The sequence below is a fragment of the Monodelphis domestica genome, chromosome 3 (genome assembly GCF_027887165.1).
Source record: "Monodelphis domestica isolate mMonDom1 chromosome 3, mMonDom1.pri, whole genome shotgun sequence".
NCBI classification, from domain to species: Eukaryota; Metazoa; Chordata; class Mammalia; order Didelphimorphia; family Didelphidae; genus Monodelphis; species Monodelphis domestica.
Window position 1 is genome coordinate 303,616,599 of NC_077229.1, and position 26,689 is coordinate 303,643,287.

General features: G+C 37.2%; 1 protein-coding gene and 1 long non-coding RNA gene across 16 annotated transcripts in view; one reads left to right on the forward strand and one right to left on the reverse strand.

Moving 5' to 3' along the window:
• LYN (LYN proto-oncogene, Src family tyrosine kinase) overlaps positions 1 to 8,671 on the forward strand; it is a 221,729-nt gene extending 213,058 nt beyond the window's left edge. For all 9 annotated transcript variants that reach the window (XM_056823928.1, XM_056823927.1, XM_007487109.3 and 6 more), the window contains one exon: positions 5,738 to 8,671. In XM_056823928.1, the coding sequence (XP_056679906.1) occupies positions 5,738 to 5,940 (203 nt within the window). In that variant the 3' untranslated portion in view covers positions 5,941 to 8,671. The remainder of the gene's footprint in view (positions 1 to 5,737) is intronic.
• LOC103098883 (uncharacterized) overlaps positions 1 to 26,689 on the reverse strand; it is a 110,730-nt gene that overhangs the window by 52,731 nt on the left and 31,310 nt on the right. For all 7 annotated transcript variants that reach the window (XR_008917720.1, XR_008917725.1, XR_008917724.1 and 4 more), the window contains exon 2: positions 21,084 to 21,222. This is a non-coding gene — a long non-coding RNA (uncharacterized LOC103098883). The remainder of the gene's footprint in view (positions 1 to 21,083; positions 21,223 to 26,689) is intronic.

Here is a 26,689-nt window from a genome sequence, read left to right on the forward strand (position 1 = left end):
ATATGGAGCCTTACTTAACCTTTAATTAATTATTTGGAGTCATCATCTTATTGTAAAATGCATACATAGATAGAAGAGGGTTGAATGGGCACTGATATTAATAGTCCTGAAACTTGATTTCTTAAAAAAAAAAACAGGGAAAAAGGAATTTCTCTGCACACTTGCCTTTTTTATTAAGGGGAAAGAAAAATATGTAACTTTGTGATCTCTTGGACAGCAGACTATGACTCCATTTCTGCAAGACTGTTTAGCAAGTCAAAGGCCAAATCTCCTTCAGCTTCTCAAAGGTTTCTACTTCTTTATTCTTGCTCTCAGGGTCTTTCAGTTTCTCAACACCATTCAAAACATGCTCTGTGATTTCTGCACCAGTCACAATGGCCCAGACAGGCATCTCCTTGTCAACTTCCACCTAACGTTCTATTTCACATTTTTATACATGGTGCACCAAAAAAAAAATGGTACAATGGGAAAAGCACAAACCCCAGAGTTAGAGGACTGGGCTTAAATACCATTGCTGATACCTTGGTCAAATCACTGAGTCTCAACAAGCCTCATTTTCTTTGTCCATAAAATGAGGGATGTGGACTCGAGGTACCTCAAGATCCCTTCCAGCTCTAGGATCAATGCTGGGATGGTTTGGGAGAAAATTCTTACTCGAGTTTTCAAAGGCTTCATGAGAAGAAAATAATAATATTTCTGCTAACATAACACCAGACCACCATTTCCTCTGAGTTTTCCTTCATCTATTTATTTTAAACAACATTCCAAGCACCAGTGATATTAAAAGTGGAATCTTTAATATTATTATGGGATTAGAAGTCCTGATCAGTGCTTGCATGGGAGATCCCATTTCTCTTAAAGTCTTTTCTCTTATAACATGATATAGTACTGCTCTGGGACATATACACTGGGAGTAAAGGTTACTCAAATGAATACTTAGAGGTTCCTGAGCTTAGGAGCCTATTTGTCAGACTTCTCAGTTGAAGTGTTTCCTGTCCTATCTCTACATTATTCCATCTTTAGTCTGTTACTATCACTGTCATGTTTGTTCATCTTCTTCCTCTCCCTCCTGTCTCTTTTCTCTGTATGCAAGCTCCATGCTTTTCTGATTTATGTGAAAAGGGTGGCCTTCTACAAGCACATTTAGGGCAGTAAATTTAATCATGGCTAGCCTTGATAGAGCACTTTGTTTTCAAAGCAAATGTTATCTTATTTGATCTTCACAACAGCCTTGAGGTAGGTATCCCTACTTTTCCTATGAAGAGACTGAGGCTAAGGGAAGTTAAAGGACTTACCCAGGATTATACCACTAGTATCTTAGGTGGGATTTGAACTGTCTTCCTCACTCCAAGTTGAACCTTCTTACCCACTGTGCCATCTAGCTGCCTTGAACTAGAAGGGATCTCAGAGGCCATCAAGTCTAACCCACTCATTTTACAGATGAGAAGACTGAGACCAGGAAAACTGAATATGTGGTTAGTAAAGATCAATAGTAGAGAGCAGCTGGATGACTCAGTGGGCTGAAAGCCAGATGAAAGGATGGAAGGTCCCAGGTTCAAATCTGGCCTCAGGCAACTTCCTAGCTGTGTGACCCTGGGCAAGTCACTTAACTCCCCACTTCCTAAACCATATTGGTTCTAAGAAGAAGGTAAGGGCTTAAAAAAAAAAAAAGATCAATAGTAGGATTTGAACCCAAGTCTTTTAATCCCAGAGTAAATGCTCTTTAAACAGAATCAGCTGGAATATTCCTTTCCTTCCATGTGGCAAATCAGCTGTGACAGCATGTCAGGACTTCAACCTCCCAGCTGTGTTTGCTCTGTCCGAGTACTCAGAGGCTGCTGCCAAAGAAAGAAATAACTTCCAAAAAATGGATGTAGGAGGACACATATGAATGATGAAGGAAAGAGCTTTTGGGGGGGGGGAGGTGGAGAAGAAAACCCTTAGGAGGAAGTAACTTCCATGGGAGCCTCCCGACCTTATTTTCTTAACCAGAGACACCCTAGAAGAGAAGGGGAAGAGAAAACCCCAACCAAATATGCAGGTGTTATCCACATATTACATTGAACATTAGACCTCCACAGCAGGAAACCTAGAATTTAACAGAAGTAAAAGCATTCATTCCTTCTGAAGCTGGTCCAAATGAATCAGCTAGACACAAAGGACAGGGCAGAGCATAAGCCTTGAAAATACCACTGTGGTGAGTGTTCCCCCCTTCTCCAGGGGCTTCAGGCATTACATTGACATTTGTGTGAAGCTTTCCACTTCGTAAATTCCCATCCTGTAAATATTCAGAATGAGCTCTGAGGTAAGAGTGGGCAAAAGTCTTTCACCATAAGAACAACTATCCAGAAATCTAAAACATTTATTCAAAGTGTCTCTTGGATCATAACATTTAAAAGCCCGTGGCATTTCCAGACAAATATCTGTAGCCTCCCTCAGGGGTTTCTTCCCTACAAGGGTCCTAATCACTTTTGTGGTGTCCAGAGGAAGTTAGCTTGAGTACATACATCCCCAATGACATTCTGCATTAGACTGGGGTGAGAAACTATTCAAACACTTCCCTCCCCCCCAAATCTGCTTTTAGAGTTTACCCAAGAACCTCTGATGGCAAATCTGTGTAAGAGATAAGAGATGGCGTTAGTTAACTGAGCTGTTAACCACATGCTGAGTGCTACACAGACTAGGTACTAAAAGCAGGGGTTTGGATATGATAATCTCTAAGGCCCTTTCCAGTTCTAACATTCTAATTTGATTCTGGCCTTATACAGAGTAGAACTGTCTTTACCCTCAGAAGCTTACACTCTAAGCCAACATTTCACATCATTTGTCCTGAAAAAATGCATCATCAGTATACAGTTGTTTTTTTTTAAGCTACATAATCAATTTTAAAAAACAGCTAAGATGGAATAGGAACCAGCAAAGGACCAAACACCAACACTAGAAGTAGATGGTGGATTGCCTGCTTAAAATGAGAAACACAACTGACCAAATACATCTGAATAATGAAGCAATGGTTGCAAACATTGAGGCTGGGGGGGCTTCAAAAACTCGTCACCAATGAAGCTGAAATAGTTCTGCCAGCTCTTTTGTAGCTACATTTCTTATAAAGCACTATAAAAGTGGGGAAAATATAAATACTAAGTTTTTGTTTTTACTTCCCTAGCTTTCAAATTATAAACGATTTCCCTTGAGCACTTTGATTTAAATCAACCACAATTTATTTTAACTATATGCAAAAGAATATATGAGATATGAGGATAAAAAAATGACACAATTCCTGCCCTCAAGGGACTTGTAGTCATTTAATAAGGGTAGATAGAATGTGATGAGGGAAAAGAAGTGATCCAGACAAGTGATCTGGACAAAATCCCTCTCTAGGAGGAAGAGATAACTTTTAATGGAGTAGAAAAGTTCAGGGAAGGCTTCTTCATAGAGTAGATGATACCTCAGCTGAGCCTTTGAAGGAAGAGAGGTGGGCAGTGAGGAGGGAATGAATTCTAAGCAAGTGGAGATAACCTGAGCAAATACATTGAGTCAGGAGGGAGGAGATTGGGAAACAGCTGGTAGTCCAATTTGGTTGGAATATAAAATGCAAAAAGGAAAATGGTGTGAGGGAATGAGGAAGACTGAAATGATGCCAAATTCCAAAGGCCTTCAATATCAGCCTAAGGAAAATGTCAGTCATTACCTTTTCCTAATAGGAAAGTTGCTTTTTGTTTTAACAGAAGTGTGACAAGGTCAGATTTATACATTAGGAAGATTCATTTGTCACCTGCATGAAATTTAGAAAGGTGAGAGATAAGAAGGATAAATATTTAGAAATGAATTACTCCTTGAGAGATCTCCCAATTGACTTTCTACATATGAGCCATGGCCATTGACCAGTTCCTCAGTGCTCAACATTCAGGTTTTTTTATTTTTAGAGTATTGTGATATGTTGGAAATTGCTCTGGATTTCTAGTCAGGAAGCCTGAGTTGGTGCCCAGCCATGTATGCCTACATGAGCCACTTAACATTATAAAGCTACAGTTTCCTCATCTATAAAATGGGAATGATAATATTTGTATCACAAGACTTTGTAAATTAAATGGAGTTAAAATATGAGTTATGGAATAATCCATTGCTGTCATATATGCTTTTCTTTTTAAAAATGAATTGAAAATACATGCCATTTGTAAGTATGTACATATATATTTTTTAAAGACCTTTTGTAGGTATATATAGATATATAGACATGCACATAGTAGGCCTCTAATAAGGGTTTGCTGAATTGAGTTGCTAAATACCTTTCACTTCTTCCCCTTCAGCACTCTTATCACTCATATACTCATGACCCTTGTTCAAGTAAGGGATGACCCATTTTGGAAAAACAACCAAATTGTGGAAATGTAAAGAGTCACCTCACTGCCAAAAGCCAATCAATTATGGCTTTTCAGTTATCCCTAGCGATTGGACTGTCTGTCCTAAATTCTTATAGCTCTAGTAAGAAGGTTATTGGAGAAACTCTCTTTGCCATGCTATGCCATTTACCACCAAATCCAAGTAGTAGACACTTCAGACAGAGTATGAAGTTTTTTGAATTTGAAAAAGGTTGAGTTTAGATAATGTAACAGAATTCAAGCTCACATACCTCACATATCTCCAGATGTTGGGGTTTTTTGGTTAAAAGATGACTCAATGAGTTTATAGAAACGTATTATGTACAGACAATTGATGTCACCAAGATGATCTGAGACTATGCTTTAGAAGACATTTCCAAGTGGTATGACCCTAGGCAAGACATCTAACCACCATTGCTAGCTCTTACCACCCTTCTGCCTTAGAACCAGTGCACAGTATTGATTCTGAGATGGAAAATAAAGATTTTAAAAAGAAAAGAAAACCTATCATAAATTTTGAGCTGGAAAGGATCTGAGAGTTCATCTAGTCCAACTGTACTCATTATACAAATGATCAGACCAAGGCCCAGAGGCCCAAACTTACTAGAGATGTTAAATGGTTTACCTAAGGTCAAACAAGTAGGAAGTAACCTAGCCAGGATGTGAATTCAGGTCCTCTCCAGCATTGCCAAATTTGGTAAATTGGGACTCATTCTAACAATCAAAAGAACCCACCTTTGTTTGAATGACCTAGATTGGTTTGTGTGAGTTAGCCACCCCTAACTTTTCTAAGCAATTTTACAAACTTTGATTTGACTTGGACCATGTTGCTAGAACCTAAGAGTGTAAATAAGAAGGATAAAGGACCAAGAGAATTGAGAAGAGTAGAAGAGTTTTTACAGCTGAGAACTAATGGGTGGGCTGAGAGAGAGAGAGAAAGAGAGAGAGAGAGAGAGAGAGAGAGAGAGAGAAAGAGAGAGAGAGAGAGAGAGAGAGAGAGAACGAGAGAGGACAAATGCCCCAGATATATGAATTACTGTATACATGAGCTCAAATCATTAAAGGAAATTGTATGAGACTGAACAAAAGACTTGCTTTCTATAAACCTTGCCGGCTCTTGGGGCACACACAGTCTTATTTCCCTGGTGCCTCATTCTGAATTATTTGGCAGGCTAAATACTACCTTGGAAACCCAAGAGTGAAAATGTATATTTTTAGTCTGTCAGAGCAGTCTCCTTAGCCTCTAAAACTTGCTTATGTTAATGGATGCAGGACATGGGTAGCTGGAGAACACTGCTGTACTCGAGAGCAGACATACTCAGACTGGTTATCTGAACGGTGTGTTTTGTTTGCCTCAGGGAGAACTAATGCTGAAGTGATAATGGCTCTGGGGAAAGGATACAGGATGCCACGCATGGATAGCTGTCCAAATGAGCTCTATGACATCATGAGCATGTGCTGGAAAGAGAGAGCAGAAGAAAGGCCAACATTTGATTATTTACAGAGTGTGCTGGAAGACTACTACACAGCAACAGAAGGACAATATCAACAACAGCCTTAGAACAAAGGAATACTTTTTTCCCAATTGGCATAGACAGATGCCACATTAAACACACATACACACAAACACACTCACACACACACACAAACTGGTTGCACAAGTTATTTCAATGTGCCTGGATCAGCCACTGAGCCTGGTTCCTGAAAGTAAAGGCTGAAATAACTCAGGAAGAATCTGTATACTTTACCCAGAAAGAGATGCCCACTTCTTGACTGATAGAACAGAATGGAAAAGAATAAATGGGGGATGACTGGCCCAGAGGATAAACTACTCATCTGCTGGTAACCTTATCTGTCTAAGCCAACATATGAATCCAAACTTAGAAGGAAAAGAATAGATCCAATTAAAACATGTATGCTCTGACTGTATTTCTAGGTGGAAATGTGATAATTACTTTCAAATGTGATCCATGTCAGCAAATTGTGGCACAACTATTTTCAGACCAAATGTACTCTTTATAAAGTCACCATCAATGATTACACACTGCAGGAATTCTTTGTCTCTTCCATAGATTTGTACTCACTCAAAAAAGAAAGGGAAATGTCATCAAACTAACTATGATAACGGTGAAATCAGTGACTTAGAAATACCTCCTCTCCTCCCTTAAAACCTAATCCCAAAACACCATTCTGCTGCAGGGACAGCTCAGCCACAGACTTTTCCTCAGTGGAAAGGGACCAAGATTTTTCATTTTTTAAATGTCAGTGTTATATCCTAAGGAAGAGCTATGTTTCAATGACAAACCATAATTCCCAATGTATGAAAATCGTCAATAGCATTTGATTATTTTGGGCATTAGAAACAGCAGTAAGATTATGGTGTTCACAAGAACTTTTTGTACTGCATTGTGGGGGAAAAAAATGGAAAAACTTTTTCTTTAGCCACTTCCAGTGATCAGAGAGACATTTTTATGCTGAATTTTAACTGCATTGTAGACTTTGCCTTAATGGATGATTGATTTGTTTTTAATGATTCAAACCTATAATGTCTAAGTAATTGGAGATTTGTATGGGACTCTTTATAGCTAGCAGTTGAGGCTCTAAGGAATTACTATGCTTACTGTCTGTGGTGTAAGGTGGGAAAAGACATATTTTTGGTTACTAAACTTTTCTATTATAATAAGCATTTATTGATTTTTCTAAAAGCCTCACCCTTGTAACATTTCACTCAGATTACCATGTAAATACCTAATATGTCTATGTTTGATTGTTTTTATTTCAACATGCACTGGTTTGATGACATTTTTTTTTAATTCCCTTGTGTGTTGCCTCCTCAACTAGTGTCAACTTTTTTTTTTTTTAAGGACAGATGGCAGGTGAAAAGACCAATTGCATTGATTCCCTAGAGCATTTGGATAAAAATGAATAATTTCCAATTCTACTTATGAACTTGATAACTTCAGAAATAAAGTAAAAAGGAAATGGATTACTTAGAGGCCTAAATATCTTTTCATGAGTTCAAAATACTCCATTTCTTTTTTCCACAGATTTCAAAATAGATTGCTGAACTCCATTGTTAAATTTTGGGGACTAATGGGAAAGGGTAGTCAATCAATTTTTTTCTCTATGCTTCCATTCTTTCTCAGGGTTTTTATAAAATATGTCCTAAGACATTCTATGGTTACCACCTCCAGATGCCATATCTTCACATATTCCATATTCACAGGTAAAGTATTATATTTAAGCAGCATCTGCACAGCCAGTACCTTTTTCATCTACTTGATTGTGTCCATAAATACTGTTATTTTCATCTTAGCATGATTATATTTCTGCACAACAATTTAGGGGTAGGAGAGAGTTCACAATGTGAAGACAATCCCAACTAAACCTCTAAAAGAGAATCCGTGGCTTCCTGATATTTCTCTATGGTCCCATTATCTTTCAACTTTTTTCGTTTATTACTTCTTCTTTCATTTTCTTAAGTCTTTTCCTAAAAACACAAGACCTGATCAGTCAAGAAATCTTTTCTTTTTCTCCATTTTGTTTCCTTCTATCTTGCCTAGAACTCTTCTGGCTGACCCATATGCTAGAGTAACATTCTGCTTCCCATGTGACAACCCAGTTTTCTTCCTCTTTAAAAACTCTTCCAGGCTTCTGGGAATGTCATCTTGAATCAGATACCTCATGACTGACAGACAAAATCAGGGATTGAAGTAGATGGTTGAGTGATATGTTGATATCTACACTGACTTATTGAGAATTTTTATGTACACACATCATTATTATACACTGAGGAATCTTTTGGTAACATTCTTCTGCCTTAACATTTGTCTTGTTGAGAGTCCTAGCTAATGGACTAAGATTTCTGACTTGCTCCAGAGAGGGTGGACACTTTAGGATGGTGTGTTGAATAATAAAGGGTGATCCTGCCCAAGTGAACAAAATGATGGCATAACACGCAAGGGTGAAAACACAAGGTTTGACAGTTTCCTTTAGTCAGCTTTCTGATAGTGACCCACTTCCCCAGGTAGTTCAGAAATTTAGAAACTCCAAGGGTATAACCATCTTCTTCCCCAGAGCCAAAAATAGATTGGCACCCGTTCCATGGCAAACACTACAACAGTAATAGCAATTTGGGATGTTGTTGGTATTCTATTTTAATATTCCTGGAGTAAATGAGCCCTATCCTAACAAAGTATATCACTGATGACATAATTGTATTTGTATTTTACATGGTAAAGCATATCATGGGCACCTAATAAAATGTTAACAATTTTTAAACTTGTCCAAAATTCTGCCTATATCATGTACTTTGACTTCTCCTTTTCCTCTGCCCTTTGTCTTCATCAAATATATCTAACTCAGGGTAAAAATAGTTTGGAAGAAACTTGCCACCTAGACATCCAAATCTGACAAGTTCAAAGGCTGGAAGAATGAAATGTAATTTAATTCTATGGCATTATGCCTCCACCCTTGTGGCAGTAGATGAACTGCCAACTTTCTCAGGAATGAGCAGCTCTTAGTGGTGGAGAAACAACAAGTGTTGAATTTATATCAAAAGTCCTGGGTTCAAACTTCAGTTCTGTGCTGTCTCGATGACTGTGAACAAGTCATATAACTTCACTGAACCTTAATTTTCTCACCCATAAAATGAAGGTGATAGACTCTTAAGGTTCTTCCCTGCTCTAAATCTAGGTACCTATGAAATTCCAACACCACACTCTGTCCTCAGTTTCTTCTTTCACTATTATCCCCCATTCTTTGCTGCCCTTCCCCATGCCTATCCCCCCAAAATAGGATAAAATGAGACTTAGTATCTCTGAATTTATTCTTTTTTTGAGCTCTAATCATAGATAAAGTAACAATGAGTTTTACTGTCTTTCTTACTCCTTTTTATGGAGCATTTAAGGAAGTAGACCTGCAGGGCTACAGAAGAGGTTATGATAATTTCCCCTTGCAAAGCTCTGTAAAGCATATGAAATTGTAGCCAAAATTCCTTAGTTCTACAGATTCTATAGTAATGAATCAAGCCTCAAATGTTGCTCCAACAAAATCACCCACCTAATATCACAGAGAAATCTGGAACAGCGAAGGGATTGATGATTTGGGGAATGAGGTTCTTAAAAATCTGGAATGGGAATTGTATTGCCCTCCCCTCTACATGTGCCATTGAAGACTAACACTGTCAAATAAAATGTTTTGGTAACATCAGTTTCGAGTTTCACCCATACACGACAAAATTGGGGAACTGATACAATATTATCCCAAGAAGCATTTTCATCTGAGGCATGGGGTAGGAGGAAAAACTCTCGATTTAATTTTCTGTATTCTTATGTATATTTGAGTCTTATTTAAGATGACATGCCAAATGCAAATATTAATAATATGGAAATAGGTCTTGATCAATTAAAAAAAAAAAAGACTAGACATACCAAAGAAGCATCACAAGTTTTCTGAAGCTGCCACAATCAAAATTTTCCTTTTCTTCTTAAAGAGTAAGGTGATAGTAATGATGATATTGCCCCTTGGCTTTCTCTATTGTCTGAAAGATTCTGGCCAGAAATAGCTGGTGTACAGCATTACCAACATTTTGCAGCAATTTGACTATCCCAGGGTAGCTTTATGCTATAACATCAGGCAAAAATGTGATATCTGAGTCTATTGGATAATCCTTTATAAAGCATAAAACATCACCATACCTAGATTCTTGCCACTATCAGGAGAGAAAATGGCAGCCTTAAGAAATTAACAAAAATCTGATGCTACTCCATGATGGTCATGGGAACACTGTAGAAAAGAACGAAGGCAATATTTGAAGTCAGTTGCCTGTGGGTTTGTATAAATCATTTCATTCCTATGGACCTTAATAGAATGAAGGAGGTCAACTAGATGATCTCTAAGGTCCTCTCAGTTCTAAATCTATATCATAAGAGAGTAGATGGAATGCTGCATTGCCACTTCCCCTTCACTAACCGAAGTAAACTAGGTTGTAGTCATTCAAAAATCAATTGTGTGTAGTTCTTGCACCAACCTTGACTGTCCTCAGTGGTTAAGAGAAAAGAGGAAGTAGAAAAAGAATAGAAATAGAGATTTCCTTTTTAAATTCACTAATAGAGAATTCATGTATTTTCAGAGACCACTGTGAAGTCTTCTTTCAACCTAAAATAGAATATTTGGGCCATTTGGTTGCAGCATAGAAGGACCTACACTAAGAGGAGATCAAAATCACAGTGAATAATGATAACTAAGATTTATATATGTTACTGTACTATACTGCGTGCCAGTCACTGTGCTAAGTAGTTTATAATTATTTTCTATTTGATCCTCATAACAACCTTGGGAGGTAGGTGCTATTATTATCTATAGACGAGATTCTATAGATATGGATTTTATAGATTAGTAAACTAAGTCTGAGAGAAGTGAAATTGTTTGGGCTATGTAGCTTTTAAGGCAGGATTAAAACTCAGAACTTTCTGACCCCAAGTCAAGTGCTACATAATCTCAGCTGAACTCTTGGATTTTACTCAACAGTCTTCTAATCTACTCCTTTGGACTCACTTTAACAGCAAAAATGCCAAACTCCTCCTAGGTCCCCTACTTACAGCTAATTTCTTGGTCTCCTACTTCGCCAAAGACTGAAGTCCAGGGGCAGCTAGGTGGCCCAGTGGATAGAGTGCCAGACCTAGAGTTGGGAGAACTGTGATGTTCTAGCTTTGTGACCTTAGGCAAGTCACTTAATCCCTTTGGCCCAGCCCATACCCTTCTGTCTTATAGTTGTTACTAAGGCAGAGAGTAAAAGTTTTTTTGTTTTTAGTTTTTTTAAAAAGACCAAAGCACAAACTTGGGGAATCTTTTATTTCCCTTTCAACATCCTTCAACTTCTCAGCACAATGCCTGTTTTCTTCTCTTTCCTGCTATGATTTACTAAGGAGCTATTCCTAAAGTCAAGATCACATCCCCCTCACGGTCTGCTCCAATCTTCTCATAGGTCACTCCTCCATGCCTTTTTTAATTATAAAAACCTTCCCATAGCCATTCTTCCAAGGACCTTTCCTGAGCTACAACTTCTTTCTTTCTTTCCCTCTTCTCTATGGCTAATTTTTTTAGAAAATGTCAACATCTGATGCTTCTACTCTTTCTTCTATGCTTTGTAATCTCAGCCCTGTTTTGTAAATTGATCTCTCCACAGTCACTCCTAATTGTGAAGTCCAGTGGTCCAATCTGTCCTCTTTACCTCCTCTAGAGCATTCAGCAGGACTGAATAGCCTCTTGGGAGTGTCCTCTCCTCCCTTGGCTTTCCTCAGCCCCTCTAAATTACTAACTTCTCTATCTTTCCCCTCTCTGTATCCCTTAATGTGAATATCCTTGAACCTCTCCCTCTGCTTTGTCTTCCTCAGTATAATCACTTAGGTTCAGACTCCCAAATTTATATCTGTAGGTATGAATGCTTATCTGAGTTCCTGATTCAATCAATCAACCAGCTTTAAGTGCCTCCGATGTGTTTCGCCCTGTGCTAAGCCCTGAGGGCACAAAAAGTGGCAAAAGATACTCTTCGCCCTTAAGAAATCTATAATTTAATTGGGGAGATAACACACAAACAAGTTAAATACAGGATGAATAGGAAATACTAGAGAGAAGACAGTAGACTTAAAAGGAGCCAGGAAAAGCTTTCTGTAAGACAAGATTATATATTATTAAAACCTTTACCTTCTGTCTTGGAATCAATACTAGATATTGGTTCCAAGGCAGAAGAGTGGTAAGGCTAGACAATGAGGGTTAAATGACTTGCCCAGAGTCACACAGCTGGGAAATGTCTGAGGCTAGATTTGAACCTAGAACCTCCCATCTCTAGACCTGGCTCTTAATCCACTGAGCTACCCAGCTGCCCCCAAAAGATTATATTTTAAATGGAGCTTGAAAGAAGCCAGAGAAATCAATAGGTATCCAGGAGAAGACATTCCAGGCATGAAAGACAGCCAGAGAAAATTACTGGAGCTCAGAGACAGAGTGTCTTCCTAGAACAGCAAGGGGGCCAGTGTCACTGGATAGAAGAATATGTGGTTAGGAGTAAGGCATAAGAAGACTAGAAAGGCACAAGGGGCCTAAGTTAAAAAGAATTTTGAATCGTGAATAGGATTTTACATTTGATCTTGGGGATGATAAGGAGTCACTGGTGTTCAAACAGAGGAATGACATGGTTAGATCTTCACATCTCCAGTTGACTAAGGGCATTTCTATTACAATATTCTACTGGCACTTCAAAAGCAATATTTCCCCAAATTGGGCTTATCTTTTAAATTTTTTTTGTCCTTTCATTTATATATCACATCCATTCCTAGATATAGCCCTCCTTACTTCCTTACCCAGCAAAAAGGTATAATGATGTAAGAAACAATATATTGAACACAGAGAAGCATGGAAAAATATGTTTAAAAGTACCTAAATAACTTTTATGAGAAAGAAATTATAAGTATCCTCTATGAAGTAGCTTTCTACTGTGGGAATTTAGTTCTGCTAATTCATCCAAATCCAGCCCATTGAAAATGAATTTAATACCCCCCCCAAAAGACCACACCCCCAAACCCCTATCCCACCAAACAGCAGCTCTTCATCTGTCAACGTGTTTAAAAATATCAAAATCATCTCAAGCAAGTTTACTCAGTGGTTGATGGGGCAGGAGGGTGAGGAGGAGCTGAGGGCATGTGAGGAAGGAGTCAGAAATTCCACATTTTCTTGGAGAATACAAAATACAAAAATCTGAAAATTCCCGACTTCAAAAGATCAGATGAGTCTGACAAGGGAAATCTATCCTAGGATTTAGGGAAAACATTATTCTTTGTCTCCCTGAGTCTTGAAAGTGAGCTCATTCATATACCCTCTTCTGGTGCTTCAGAAATGACCAAAGTTTACATGCTGAAATGCATACAGACTCATTTCTAAAGACTTAAATTAATCTCAGAAATATAAAAGAAGACCAAGATTAAACTTAGAGGTGAAGAACAATTTTTTTTCCCTAGGATTAGGTCAAAAGTCATTTAAAGGAGTCAGGCCCAATGAACAATAGAAATTATATCTGCAATGTAAAAAGTGATGCTTTTCCTTCTATCCTGTATAAACAGAGAAGCATATATACAAATAGTATTGTTAGCATTTGAGAGCACTGCCTAGTTTTGCAAAACTATTAAATATCAGATTTAAATTCACTCCTTTTTTTTTTTCTTAAACCCTTAACCTTCTGTCTTGGAGCCAATATTGACTCCAAGGCAGAAGATTGGTAAGGGCTAAGCTATGGTGATTAAATGACTTGCCCAGGATCACACAGCTGGGAAGTGTCTGAAGTCAAATTTGAACCTAGGACCTCCCATCTCTAGGCCTGGCTCTCAATCCACTGAGCCACCCTGCTGCCCCCAAATCAGGCCTTCTTGATGTCCTATCTAAAACTTTATCCACTATGCCATGTTATCTCTTAAAAGAAGTTGCATTCCATATAAAACAAATTTGAGACTTCATCCCACACTAGGCAAAATACCAAGGATGGCAAAAGAAAAAAAAATATTCAGTGTTGGAAGTTCTGGGAAAAGCTAGAAACTAAGACATCATTGGTGGAGCTACAAATTGATCTATCCACCCTGAGTACTCATTTGGAATTATGCTGTTCAGAGCTTTCAGCTAGTTATCTTTTGCTGGGAATTCCAATACTTTGATCCCAAGGAAGTCAAAGACAAAAACATAAATCCATTATAAACCAAGATATGTATTCAGCCCTCTAATCACAAAACACTCAAAAGAAAGGAGTGCTTCCTATTTGTGAATGATTGAAAAACTATTTGTGATGGAATATTGCTTTAGAGTAAGAAATGATGAGTATGAAGAATCCATAAATATACCTCAAGAAACATAAACTAATGCAGAATGAAATAAGTAGATCCAAAAGAATAATATACCACCAAAATATTTTCAACATTTAAAAATGTTTTCCCTACTAACACTTTGGATACTAAGTCCTGGAGATATGAAGAAAGGCATTTATCATCATCTCTGTCCTCCAGTTTATCGATGTCTACCTTGACCTGAGGCCAAGAACTGGAGACCATTCCAGATGTAGTTGGATCAGGACAGAATGTAAATGATGACCTCCTAATTCCTATGAGTTAAGCTTCTCAAAACAGCCTTTATTACATTAACCTTCTTGATTGCCAGAGAATGCTGTTGACTCAAATTAAGCTTGTACTCCATTAACATCAACAAAGAATTTTTTTTCAGACAAACTGCTCTCCAATGATGACTCAACAATCTTCTACTTGTGTGAACTAAAGAATACAGTTTTATATTTATCCTGAATGAATCTCATCTTCTTATATCCAGTCCAATATGCTAACCTAGAACTTGATTCTTTCATCCATTCATTCTATCATCTGTTCTCAGCTTTCTGTTATCTGAAAATTGGAGTCATGCCAGCTACACATTTGTTTAAGCTTTTGATGTTTTAAAAAATTATAAACAGCACAGGATCATAGATATAAATCCCTAGGGAATAGCACTAAAGATCTTTCAAATTGATATTGAACCATTAATCACTCCTCTGAGTCTATACAAACAACTAGTTCTAAATCCAACTATTACTTTTTAGCTCTCATCTCTCCATCTTCAGTACAAAATGAATGCAATATTTTCCATCAAATTCTCTGTTCAAGTGTAAGCATGTGGCATTCTCCTGACCTATTATGAAGTCTATATAACCCTGTCAGATAAAGAAATATAATTAGGGATGACCTGTATCTGATGAAACTAGGCTGGGTCTTTGCAATTACTTTTTTTATTCAGATGTTCCCTATGCCTTTAATGATCAGTTCTAGAATTTCTCCAGGAATAAAAGTCAGATTCACTGACCAATAGCTTGGAGACTCTGTTCTCTTCTATTTTTTGGAGACTCAGGAAATTTACCCTTCTTCAGTCTTATGGTATCTTTCACTTTCAAAGATCAGTGACAAGTGGCAGGTAGGTGGCTCTGGATTGAGAGTCAGGCCTAGAGATGGGAGATCCTGGTTCAAATCGGACCTCAGATACTTCTTAGCTGTGTGACCTTGGATAAGTCACTTAACCCCCATTGCCTAGCCCTTTCTGCTCTTCTGCCTTGGAATAAGTACATAGTATTGATTCTAAGTCATAAAGTAAGGGTTTTAGTGTAACAACAACAAAAAATATCAGTGATATCCCCATAGAAGTCACATCTGCCAGCGCTTTCTCTTCCCAAGAATTTAGTTCATCTGCTCCAGGTGACCTGACTTCATCAGGTTTGTCTTCATATCCAAAGCACTTCACACAGTCCCTGTGATGTAGTAGAAACTTACTAATTGTTTACTAGTTGACTGATCATGCTTCAACTAAGTACTTTCTCACTAACTCATTACTTGTCTTGGGTATTGCCAATACCGTGTTCTGTACTGTCCTGTCCAAAAGTCATTCTCCTTGGCAAAGAAAAGAAGAGCGTAATAAGAATGAAGGCACTCTGCTTTCTTTTGTCTCAGTGCTTGTCATCATTCCATCCAGAAAATACCCCAATTGCTCCTAGCCTTTCTTTGATCTTTCTTTCTCTTTATATAACAACTCTTTTAAATGATCATTTTTAGCTTTCTTCATCAGCCTCAGCTTTTTGAGATTTAACATACCTAACAGTACTTTCTGCAGGTCTGTGACATTGTTCTTATCACTTCTCTATCCTTGTTTCTTTTTCTTTTTTAAAGCCTTACTTTCTGCGTTAATAACAACTCCAAGTCAGAAGTGCGAAGACAAGGCAAAAGTGGGTAGGTGACTTGCCCAGGATAACCCAGCTAGGACTTATCTGAGACCGGTTTTGAATCCAGATTCTCCTGGTATTCTATCCATTGTGCCACTTAGCTGCCCCTCTTCCCTTGTTTCTGTTTTCTTTACAAATCCTTAAAAAATTCAATTTGGGCGAATTTCTTGAGCATCCACATCAGTCTGCTCAGACAACTCCTGTTTTCCCCATTTCATTGAAATTGTTTCTCTTTGTGTCTTCAGAATTCTTGAGTTGATTTTCCCTACATGCTCAAGACCCCAGCTATCCCTCCTCTGACCTCTTTGATTCCTGCTCTCTGCAAATGTGGTAGATGTCAGACTATGCCTGGCTTTCCTTAGTCATGAGTTTTAGAAGGACTGTGTCTTTCAGGACCTATAGGAATGAATTCATGGTTACTTATAGGGTTTGGAGTTATATTTTACTTCCTCCTTCCTTTAGTGACCCCATGAGACGCTGATATGTATTATGTGATGTGAGGCTGCTTACTCATAAAGACTAGAAGCCACTAAAAAATAAACAAAAAGTGCATTGAGTCTCAAAGAAAAAATTGCTAAATATTTTTTACTGGACTACCTCGCCAAAGTTGCAACAAAGCTATCATTTAAAAAGAGGAAGCCTAGTTTCATTTGACAATATAAAATTTAAAAGGCCAAAACAATAGCTGGCCTAGGGACCAAGGACCAAAATAAAAAATGATGTGTGAAGTTTTGTTTCTTCCTAGAACTTTGCCACCTAGTGTTCTATCAAGTAAATGACAAGGTTAGCTTTAGCCATCTTCATTCTGAATGGTCAGGGGAACACACTTTAAAAATGCTTTTTATGTCTAACCCAGCAGAATTGCTCATCGGCTCTGGGAGGAGGGAGGGGAATGAGGAGGAAAAGAACATGAATCGTGTAAACATGGAAAGATACGTAAATAAAAATTTAAAAAATTAAAATGCTTTTTTAAAGCAAGGAAAGAAAACGGCAGTGGAAACACTTATGAAAATCTTTTCAATCCTTCAGTAGTTAGGAGTTTCCATGCTTCTCTCTGTTAGTCATCTGATCTGAATTCATTTTGTTCCAAATTTTTATTCATCCCAAATGACAGCAAACATCAGGGTAAAATTCTTCACCTCTGTGCAAAATATTCTAAGTGAAAAATTCTATATTCTCTAAATTATAGTCCAAAAATCACAAATTAAGCAACTTTTGTTTGAATAGCAACTCAAAGGAAAATGCATTATTAGCCACCACTTGTAAAAAGTAAAAGAGGTAATTTGGTATCTTGGCATTTAAAACCACTAATCTCATATTCCAAAGGTTAGTACCACCCACCATGAACCTCATAGAGATTTGATAATCTGATATTGGAGGGAAAAAACTATTATATAATGAGATTATATTCATTTACATTTTTAACCTTTGTCACAGAACACAAAAACTTTCCATAGGATCAAGTACAAAGCTGAATAAGACATTGAAATCATAGAGGATCAGACATGAACTTTGGAAAAAAGTTACCTACTACATGTTTGACGAATCAGAATGATTTTTCAGATGCACCATTAAAATAAAGGGAAATAGCTGATATCATGGATCGGAATGAATGCAAAGAACTACAAAAATGCCAATTTTTTGTTATCTAGAGATGGTTGAAATGATTCCTTCCACACTTATACTAAAAAAAAGAAAAAGAAAAACAACAACCCTCTGGTCTTTGGCAGAAGAATCAGTCCAGGTCATCTCCAATCTTTGATGTCTCTCCCTTTCTACAAGTATGACATTTGACTAGGTGGTAAGGTAATTCCTTCCATCACACCAACTACATTATTTTGGACTGAATTAGAAGCAAGTCATTTCCTGGAAGCAGCTACTGATTCTTCAAATTCACTGAGACTATGGTAGTAGAAAGCTCTAAGGTAACAAGCAGGGTAATTTTAGGTTTGTCAAAAGTCCTTTCTTGGGTTTCATGCTTTGAGGGTCTCTTAAAATCAAGCAACCTTGTTTTAAAAGTAGTTGTTGACAAGCAACACTTCATGAAATTTCAGAACACATTCTTTTTTTGACCCATTTTAATGGTTTCCTATGCCTATTATGGGGGATTTTAAAAAATTTATTTGATTTTATTTAGTCAATTTAGAACATTATCTTTGGTTACAAGAATCATATTCTACCCCTCCATCCCCTAACCCCACCTTTCCTGTAGCCCATGCACAACTCCACTGGGTATTACATGTATCCTTGATCAGAATATGGGTGAATATTCAATATTAAACTACATCAAATTTAAAACATGAAATGTTTTCATTACAAAATATAGAGCACTCAACAGATAAAACATCTAAAAAAACTGACCCAGGTTTACCTTGAAAAGATCTATTGACACAGAAGTGTTAAAAAATGGTGTTTAAGGTGTACTTTTCTTGGCATTACAACATGAGTGAGAGCATCGATCAATAAGTCAACATTTTTCCTCACTATGTGCCAGGCACTCTGCTAAGCACTGAAGATACAAAAAGAGGCAAAAGGCAGTCCCTACCCTCAAAGAGCTTATAATCTAATTGTGTTTATGTTGGGGTACCAGGAAATAACATGCAAACAAATATAAACGAATTATATAAAGAATAAATAGGAAATAATTAAAACAGTGAAGGCCTGGGAATTAGGAGGGATTAGGAAAGTAGAATTTTAGTTGGGACTTAAGCCAAGGAGATTAGTAGTTGGATGAGAGGAAGTAAAGCATTCCAGGCATGGGGGTGGGGGAAAAGGGCAGCCCAGATAAAATGTCCAAAGTTAAAGATAGTCTTGTTCAAGGAGCAGCCAGTTGACCAGTATCACTGGATCAAAGAGTAGAATGTAGAGGAACAAGGTTTAAGAATGGAAAGGTAGGAGTGGGACTAGGATATAAAGGCTTTGAATGCCAGAGCCTTTTGTATTGGATCTTGGAAAGAAAATGAACAATGGAATTTACCAAGTAGGGGAGTGACATAATCCATCCTGTACTTTAGTAAAATTGCTTTGATGACTGAATGGACAATGGATTGTAGTAGTGAGAGCCTTGAGGCACACCTATCCATCAACAGGCTATTGTATAATCCAAGTGTCTGTCATGAGGGCATGAACCAGCATAGAGATAGTTCAGAAGAGAGAAGAGGGCATATAGGAGAGATGTTGCAAAGGCAAAATTGCCAGACCTTGACAATAGATTGGATATGGGGAGTGAGAAATTCAGGGTGACTCCTTAATTTAGAGACTGAGGAAATGGTGTTGCCCCTTACAGTAATAGTATAAAGGTAGGAAGCAGGAATGGAGTTTAGGGGGCAAGGTAATGAGTTCAGTTTCGGACATGTTGCATTTAATATGTCTACTACATATCCAGTTCAAGATGTCTGAAGGGCGGGTGGAAATGAGAGATTGGAGATATGCAGGCAGTTTGAAGCAGACTAGGTAAATTTGAGAATCTTCAGCATAGAGATGGTAATGAAATCCATGGGAGCTAATGAGATCTCCAAGGGGAGAGCTAAAACCAATCTTCACAAGCCTGATGATTCTCAAATCTACCCATCCTGTTCTAAGGTCCAGTCTCATATCTCCAACTAGCTTTCAGACATTTAGAATTAAATATTCAGTAGATGTTTTAAACTCAACATCCCCCAAACTGAACTCATTATCTTTCACCCTACACACTCTCCTCCAGTCTCCCACTTCCCCCACCCATTCCTACCTTCCTTATTACTGGAAACGCCATACTACAAGTCACCTCAAAATCTAGGAGTCAGAAGAGAAAGAGCAGTGTGGGGAAACTGAGTGAAGTGCTGAGTGTTAATAGCCAAGAGAAAGACCAGGTATTTCCTGTGAACATAGTTCTGGGAAATGCCAGCCAAGTTGAGGGCCATTTGGTTATATGGATAAATTTTGAATTAAAGCCAAAACATCATGAAGAAAGGAAAAAAGATTTTGTTTCTTCGGTTGTAGGGAATTGAAGGAAAGCTAAGCTCAACTTTGGAGATAGTGGAGAAGAGAAACAACCCAGGTCCCCAAAGATCACAGTCCAGTTTGAGGATATGCATGGCAAAAAGAGCTTGGAGATTTGGAACAGAATTAAATGAGCCTCACTGAGTAATTTAGGACTCTTTTTGCAATTTATCTTAACCCTAAATATTTTGAATCATGAATTGTACTCTTGTACTCTTTAGTAAATGATTATTGGATACTTGCATTGATCATGAGTGTAGGACATCCTCCAGTGGAAAGTTTCATGGAAAAGTTGCCACCTCTTCATGTGAGATAGAAATATAGGAGGAAATAGTGGCAGAAGGCAACTAGTGATATGAAGCATTTTAAAGGGTTCTACTACTACAACCTATTCCTTACTGTAATCTCTCAAAAAAGACAAGTAAGCGATCACATTTTAGAAGCTAAGCTTTCTCTCTACTTCTAAATATTTTGGGTCAGTCAAAAAATGAAATGTCAAAGTTCACAGCAAATAATAATAATAATAATAATGGGGTAGCTAGGTGTCTCAGTGAATAGAGAGCCAGGCCTGGAGTCAGAAGAACCTGGGTCCAAATCCAAATTCAGATACTTCCTAGCTGTGAGACCCTGGACAAGTCACTTAGTCCTAATTGCCTGACTCTTAACAGTTCTTCTGCCTTGTAAACAATACTTAGTAGTATTTCTAATACAGAAGGTAAGGGTTTTTTCAAAAAGGAACAAATGAACTTATGTAGAATTTCATTACAAAGCAGCACCAGCTCTTTTCAATGTATGTTATTGTTTGCTCTGATTATGAGAGAGAATTTAATATCTTTAAAAAAAAACATTTAGATAATCACCATTATAGTGCATTTCATTTTAAGTGCACATATACTTGGACCAGAGTCATTTTTACATCTCCTTACCTCTAGGTTTCCTCTGTCCCCAGCAGTTGTTAATATATGGCTGTTGACAACTCTTTACAAATCTGAAATTTCAGATACAGTTTGTTCTTCGTTCTATAATTAATCCAGATTTCAGATCTTCAGTTGCCTTTAACAAATTCTATAAGAAAAAAAATTGAAAACAAAAAAATTAGGAAGCAGAATCCTTGAACAAAAATGGTATCAATTCAACAACTTGGCAAACAGAAAAAGCTTATTATGCCAGCCTGCTGGATCTATGGAGGGAGGTTATCTCAAAGTCAATTTCCATTTCACCTAATAGAAAATGCTCTAGTTTTCTGTGAAGCACTTTATTGGAATAATGATAACATGAGAAATCCATAAACTATTACAGATTGTGAAAGTTCCTACTTGGAAGACAAAGATGTAGACAAAGTAGTCAAAGTGTAAAAATGTAACCTGAAATATTTACAACCAGAGCAAACAGCCCAAAATATATCTATGAATCTGTTGGAGACCTCAGGATCCAATGAGCCACCAGTGGGGGCCTATGAGTGTACAACCTGGGGGCCTATGAGTGTACAGCCTAACAGGATAAAGACCACCTCAATTCTATTGCCATTTGCCACTGTTGTTCTAGCCTGGATCCTTAACAAGAACCATAGTAAAGAGTAAGACATGAGTGGAATTCCTGGGATCAATGACCTCTTCTATTACATGAACTTCCTAATAGCCTTCATTACCATGAGCCCTACCATCCTTTCTTCCGAAAGACTGAGGACTGTGATCACCTTTCCTATTCTAGGTTAGAAAATCCACACCTTTTTTTCTCTGTACATCTTAGTGATCGAGAACCTTTCATAAAATTACAATCACTTTTTCCCTTCTTTCTCCTCAAACTTGTCCCCTTCTATCCTTACTCAATCCCTATCCTTCTCTGTTGGCTGACCCATTAACAAATTTCCCTATTTTCTTGATCATTGTCTCATATTCTTCCATTATCTCATACTTATAAAAACCCAACTCTCTCCAGAAAAGATGTCATTCCTAGCTCCCCTCTGTTGCTGAATGTTCCTCCTCCTTTCATATCCTTCCCCCTCCCTATGTATCACACAAACTGGGTTATGAGGAAGAATCAAATATTCCTTATACTATCACATTGTATATTCTCTTTCTCCATCCCCAGCCTCTTTACTCATATAGACACTTGTCCTAGCTTTTTTACCCCTTACTCACTTTGTAATTCCTTGTAATCTAGTTTCTAACCTTACTGAAATTTCTCTCTTCAAGGTTACCAATTATTTCTTAGTTACTAAATTCAATGGCTTTTTCTTAATCCTTATCCTTCTTGACTTTCTAGTGTTCTACTATTCCCCACTTTCTCTTCTTGAATACTCGTTCCTACCCTACCTAGCCATTGCTTCTCATGTCCTTTTGTTGGATGAGTCATTTCCCCATTATTTCTCCTGCCAATACTGGAAGCTCTTTTTTTGGAGATCCTATTCTACCCTTTTTGTGGGCTTTCATGTGATGAGCTCATCATTCTCATTGGTTCAATAATCATCTCTAAGTGAAACTATGATTACTTTCAACTCCATTTCCATTTCCAATGACCACATCTGACTGCTGGACATCTCCACTTGAATGTCCTACTGACCATTCAAACTCAACATAACCAAAACTCTCTTGTCACATTGTTTCCTAAACTTACCTCTCTTGCAGACAAGCTTCTCTTTTTCTATATAATATATCACCAATCTTCTAGTTACTAGGTTCATCATTTCAGAGCTATCTTAGAGTCTTCCCTCATGATTACTTCCTTTATCCAGTCATTTGTCAGATTCTGGCAATTCTACCTCCAGAACATTTCTTGTATACATCATCTCCACTTACATTGCCAGTATCATAACTCAGTTCCTCATTACCACCAAAACAATTTTATTAGGTTCCAAATTGATCTCAGCTCTCCAACTCATCTTTCATATAGCTGTCAAAATAGTCTTCCTAAAGTGTGGCTCTCACTATTACTTTCTACTCTGAAAACCTTTAAAGACTTCCCACAGCCTCTAGGTTAACCTCCTCAGACTTGTGCTTATGCCCTTTTACAGTTTGGTTCAAGCCTAGCCTTTCAGCCCTATTTCACATTACTGTCCTTCACATACTTTCTATTGCAGCCAAACTGGACTAACTAGTTATCCTATTTCCTTGCATTCACTCAAGTTGTCCCCATTGACTAGGATATAATTCCTTATTCTGGCTTTTCAGATTCCTGACATTAAAATTCAGGTGCTACCCTCCTGCAAAGTAGCCTTTCCTGATCCTTCTAGTTATCAATGTTCTCTCTTTCCTCAAATTACCTTATCTTTACTTCTCTATATATGTTGTACACACATCCTTGTCCTAATAGGACATAAATTCCTTGAGGACAAGGACTATTTTATTCTTGTCTCTTATCTCCAGCCCCGTTAAAAGTATCTTACACTTAATTGATGCTTAATTAGTGTTGAATCAAATTTAGAATCAGTAGGCTTGGTTATGTATCACATAACTCATGAATCCTCCACAAGAATCCCTACCTAGTTAAAAAGTGATGTTGTGAATATGAATGAGAAATTTTTGAAATAGTGACATTTATTTACATGTGGATATAAGGTACTATTATTTGTATGATGAACAGCATTTAGAGAAAAAAGAAAGGACAAGATGAACGTCCACTGTGTTTATGCCAAATAAGGCTCTACATAATGGAAGACAGGAAAATGTTGGCTGGAACTTCTTGATCAAAATTGAAATGCAGATAATCTTCAATATGTTCAATAAAAGCATGCCAGTCAACTTGGCTGAAGACTGAATTCCATGAATCAAAACAAATTTTCCTCCTATGTTCTTACGGTAGAGGACCATGGGTCCACAAAGCCTTCTAATTTTTCTGGTGACTTTGATTCTACTCTTCCATTTGTCTTTTTTCCCCTTGCCCTCAAAGCTGGTACTGGTAGATAGGAAGGGTGGGTCATGTTTCTTACCACTTCAATTATTACTTTGTGTACTGGGGAAGTATAACTAATAAGATTTCCTTTGACCAAATTTGGCAAATACAACATTGTCACTTTAGGAAAGGTGCATCTCTGCACTACGTATATAGCTTTGGATGGACTGTAGTAGCTTTGAAGTGGAGATGGAAGAGATTACAGATGGAGTAGAGATGGAGGAAGGGACATTTGTACAACCCATCGAATAAGCCCAATTACTCTTGGCAGTCACTGAGGGAACAAATGTTAAGGCCAGATTGTCTTCAGATCCAACTGCTTCATTTATAATAAGCTGATCCAACTACTCATTTTTTGGTCTAAATCCAGGCCTTTGGCACCAATTCCATGGTGCTTAAAAAAATCCTACTAAACTAAACTTCTTTATCTTTCTCTTTAGGCCTAAAGGCATAGTTTCCTCTATTCTATTCATGCTGAATCCAGAAGCCAAAGGTACTGATACAATATGAGTCTCATGGTTTCTCAACAAGTAAGAACACATGAAGAGGTAATATTGTTACTGGCTTACCAATTCATTCTTTTTCCGTGTATAATGGAAACACTACTGGACTGGGAGTTAGAAGAGTCAAATTCTAATCATAGCTTATAAAGTTAATAACATTAATACTGAGCAGGTCATTTAAACTCTCAATCTTTTCTTTGCTTATGAAATAAGATTAATATATTTGCCATGTTTTGCAAGGTTCACATGTAGGAACATGTGGAGGAACACTCCATAAATGTCACCTGTATTGCATACAAAGTGTCCCAAAAGTCTTAATGCACTTTTTAGATTATGAAATCTTAAATTGCACTATGAGGTTTGGGACACCCTATACAATAACTGGAAAATATCAATAATGTCCCATTTTACCTGTTTCTTCAAGGCAAGAAATATATTATACAAAGGCAAAGATATGAAATAGTAGATGTTTTGTAAAAGAAGAGGTGATTATATCATCTGATATTTGGGTGTAACCAATGAGAAAGTCATGGTATGAAGAAATAATAACTGACAATGATAGATTGTTTTATGTTTTTGTAAATCACTTTATACATATATTTGAGCTGTAAATCACCCCTATGAGAAAGCTACTACAGGTATTATTATCCCTCTTTTTCAAATTAGGAAATTAATACTTAGAGATATTTAATGACTCACTGAATTATGGCGGAGTGTGTGAAAGATGTTGTAGAGGGAAGAATCATCACTATTTAGCAATTGATTGAATATTTAGGTGGGTAGGTGAGGGAAAGTGTAATATATGACTGCTCCTATAGGGCAAACATGACCATCTGGAAGAATGGTGGTTCCATGAACAGAAACAATAAGTTGGAAGGAACTAGAAAGTTCAGTTAATAGAGAGTTAAAATGGTAGTGTAATTACAGATCATGTTAGAAGTGGGATATAAATCCAAGTATTAATGACTGCATGACTAACATTTTATTTATCACATCATGATCATAGATTTAAAACGTTTAGATTTCTACTTACTTGTGAGATTAAGAGAATAATCAGAATACAAATCTAAGAGATCCACAATCATGGGGAAATAGATTATCAAGGAAACTAATTCAGAGAACATTTTAAAATTCAAGCAAAGATGACATTTTAGCTCCTAACTTCATAGCCATGAATGTCATTATCAGCTCTCTGTCAACCAATGCTAGGCAAGTCAAATCACCACCACTACCTCAACAAAGATCCTAATGGAGATAGCCAAAGACCTTGAACCCAAGAACCATGAGAATACCAGAATTTCCAACCAACCACTCAGAGCCATTAATTGAAACAACTCCTTTGAAGCTGAAGAGTTCAAGAATTGCTACAGCCATAGTTACCCAAGATCCAGGAAAGAAAATCATAAGGATTCTCTATCTATTCAATATCAGAAATCTATAAGATTGGATTATGGGAATAATGAATGAATATGCATTACTCTCTGCCTTGCCACTGTACCTTAAAGCCCATGGGACTTTTCAATCTGACTTACAATTGAAATTTTCTGTATGTGTGTGGGGTCTTTCCTTTTAGAATGGGAATTCCTTGAGAGAAAGAATTGTCTTCCTTTTCAATTTGTATGCCCATCATTTAACACAGCGCTCTGAACATAGTAATACTTCATAAAAGCTTTTTCATTCACTCATTCAAGTATCCTCCCTTTATAATTCTACTGCTGACTCCCTGATCTCTGTTCTCTAATATTGAACCCTTTAGAAATAATTGTTGGACTTTTAAAAGGATGGAAACATAAACTTCACTCAAAAAGGCCACAACACTCACAAGAATACAAACTAACCTTTAAATAGTTGTTGTAATATTGATATACTATAAAATAGCAATATTAAAATATGACCTTCCTAATCTGAAGAATACCTTCAAGATGATCTGGTCATATGTTCATAGTTGTGGATTTTTTTTTTAAATAAAGCTTATTTTTCAAACTTCCAGATTTTGTCACCCGCTTTACTAAAATTTGGATGTACGATGTCAACAATATTCTCCTTATCCATCTGTCAAAAGAGAAAATGTAATCTGGCATGATCAAATGTCTCTTTTGACATACTTATAAACCAAACATCTTCTTAGATATTATAGA